Source organism: Glycine soja, chromosome 11 (assembly GCF_004193775.1).
Source record: "Glycine soja cultivar W05 chromosome 11, ASM419377v2, whole genome shotgun sequence".
Taxonomy (NCBI): Eukaryota; Viridiplantae; Streptophyta; class Magnoliopsida; order Fabales; family Fabaceae; genus Glycine; species Glycine soja.
Window position 1 is genome coordinate 46,044,895 of NC_041012.1, and position 1,650 is coordinate 46,046,544.

At 35.9% G+C, this 1,650-nt stretch overlaps 1 protein-coding gene across 1 annotated transcript; it reads right to left on the bottom strand.

Annotated features, from left to right (window-relative positions):
• Positions 1 to 346: 346 nt before the first annotated feature.
• LOC114374989 (calcium-binding protein KRP1-like) lies at positions 347 to 1,268 on the bottom strand. The gene has a single exon (XM_028332720.1). It carries the CDS (start codon positions 1,134 to 1,136, stop codon positions 762 to 764), a length of 375 nt encoding a protein of 124 aa, XP_028188521.1. The 5' UTR covers positions 1,137 to 1,268; the 3' UTR covers positions 347 to 761.
• Between the last annotated feature and the right edge of the window lie 382 nt (positions 1,269 to 1,650).

The window sequence follows — 1,650 nt, forward strand, 5'->3', positions numbered from 1 at the left end:
ATGGATCAGTAACTGATCGTATCCATGTGCGCGAGCCTGCGTCGCTTCACTTTGCTCACACAAGTCACAAGCAATTAACTCTGTTTGGCATTTCTGAAAAGGTCAAGGAAAAGTGAACGAAAACTTTATAAAATGACGTTTCTCCAATAATAGCTTTCTACAACGTTATCTTTGGAAACAGTGCATGACATACGACATTGAAAATATTTGATATACATCTAATATATTATCTAACGCCTAAAGAAAAAATATAAATAAAATAAGATTTATAATATGAGGAGAGAGATGAAAAAGATAAAGAAAGAAAAAAATGTTAGTAAAATTTTAAAATAAAGAGAAATACATCTATCATTATTCATATATTATTAGATTATACTGAATAACTAATCATGCACACAGGCAATCATTCAGCATCATTACATTGAAACAAAAGAGAGAGAAATTACAAATGGACATTATTATGTGAATTACAAATTACAAAAGTCACAACACAGCATCAATTCTCCTTGGAAATTGAAGAATTCTCTCAGCCTAATTAACGAAAATGTTATGCAATTGAGTAAGAGAAACTAAAACGGAGATGGAGAACCATTGGTGTTGGTCTAGTGGTGAAATTTGTGATAATATGGATGACGAGGTGATATGTTCAACCTCAGTACAATTATTATAAAAAAGAAAAAAGAGAGTAGGAGGTGGAGGTGGAGGTAACAATTAGAGAAGAAATTAAGAAAGAAAAGAGAGTAATAGTTGTAACAGTATTTTTACATTACATTCATCATCAACATAGGATCACCACCACCACCACAAGCACCCTGAGGAGTGCACATTTTGTTAGGTCCATCATCCATCAAGCAAGGGCTGAGCCTAAACATGAGAATGCAGAACTCCATTTGGCTTAGAGCACCATCGCCGTCCAAATCACCCTCCATGAGCATGCAGGCGAGCTCGTCGTCCCTGACGTCGAGACCGAGCAAGTAGCAGTTCAGCTTCAGGCTCTCGAATGTGATGAGGCCCTTGTTCACGTCCATGAGCAAGCGGAACCCGTTGCAGAGCTCAGCAATGAACCCTTCTGCTCCCATGCGCGAAATCATGGAAGGGAAGTAGTCCTCGAAGTCTAAGAGGTAGTCCAGGTCCATCTCTCTCTTGATCACGAGGGAATTAAACTCTGTGGGTGTGTGTGCCTGTCGGCCAGAATTTCTCGGGAAGAGAGGTGGTTGTTGGAGACAATGTGCAGGGATGATGATAATGGTAGCTTGTCATAGAAGCTGGGTCTCTCTTTATATATGCTCAATTATTCACAAACAGCCAACCAAATATAATATCAGATTTTTCATATTACCTTATGTAGTGTTAGTGCATGTTTTTCAGCATACTGTTATCTTATATGGTAAATAATCAGAAACAGCCAACCATATGTACGTACTATATGCTTTTGAGTATACTACTATTTCAGTCTCCTAGTTAAAATTGTTTAATATTGATATAATAGCTTTTAGACTTAGAAAAATATCAAGTAAATATCTGAGATTAAAATTATCATTATTTTGGTCTCCGGATGTGGTGTTAGTTCAAGTAAGACTGTTTTTCAATCTTTTAAATAATATTTTAAGTTTGAATCTTCTAAATAATAATAATTATGATTGAAAATAA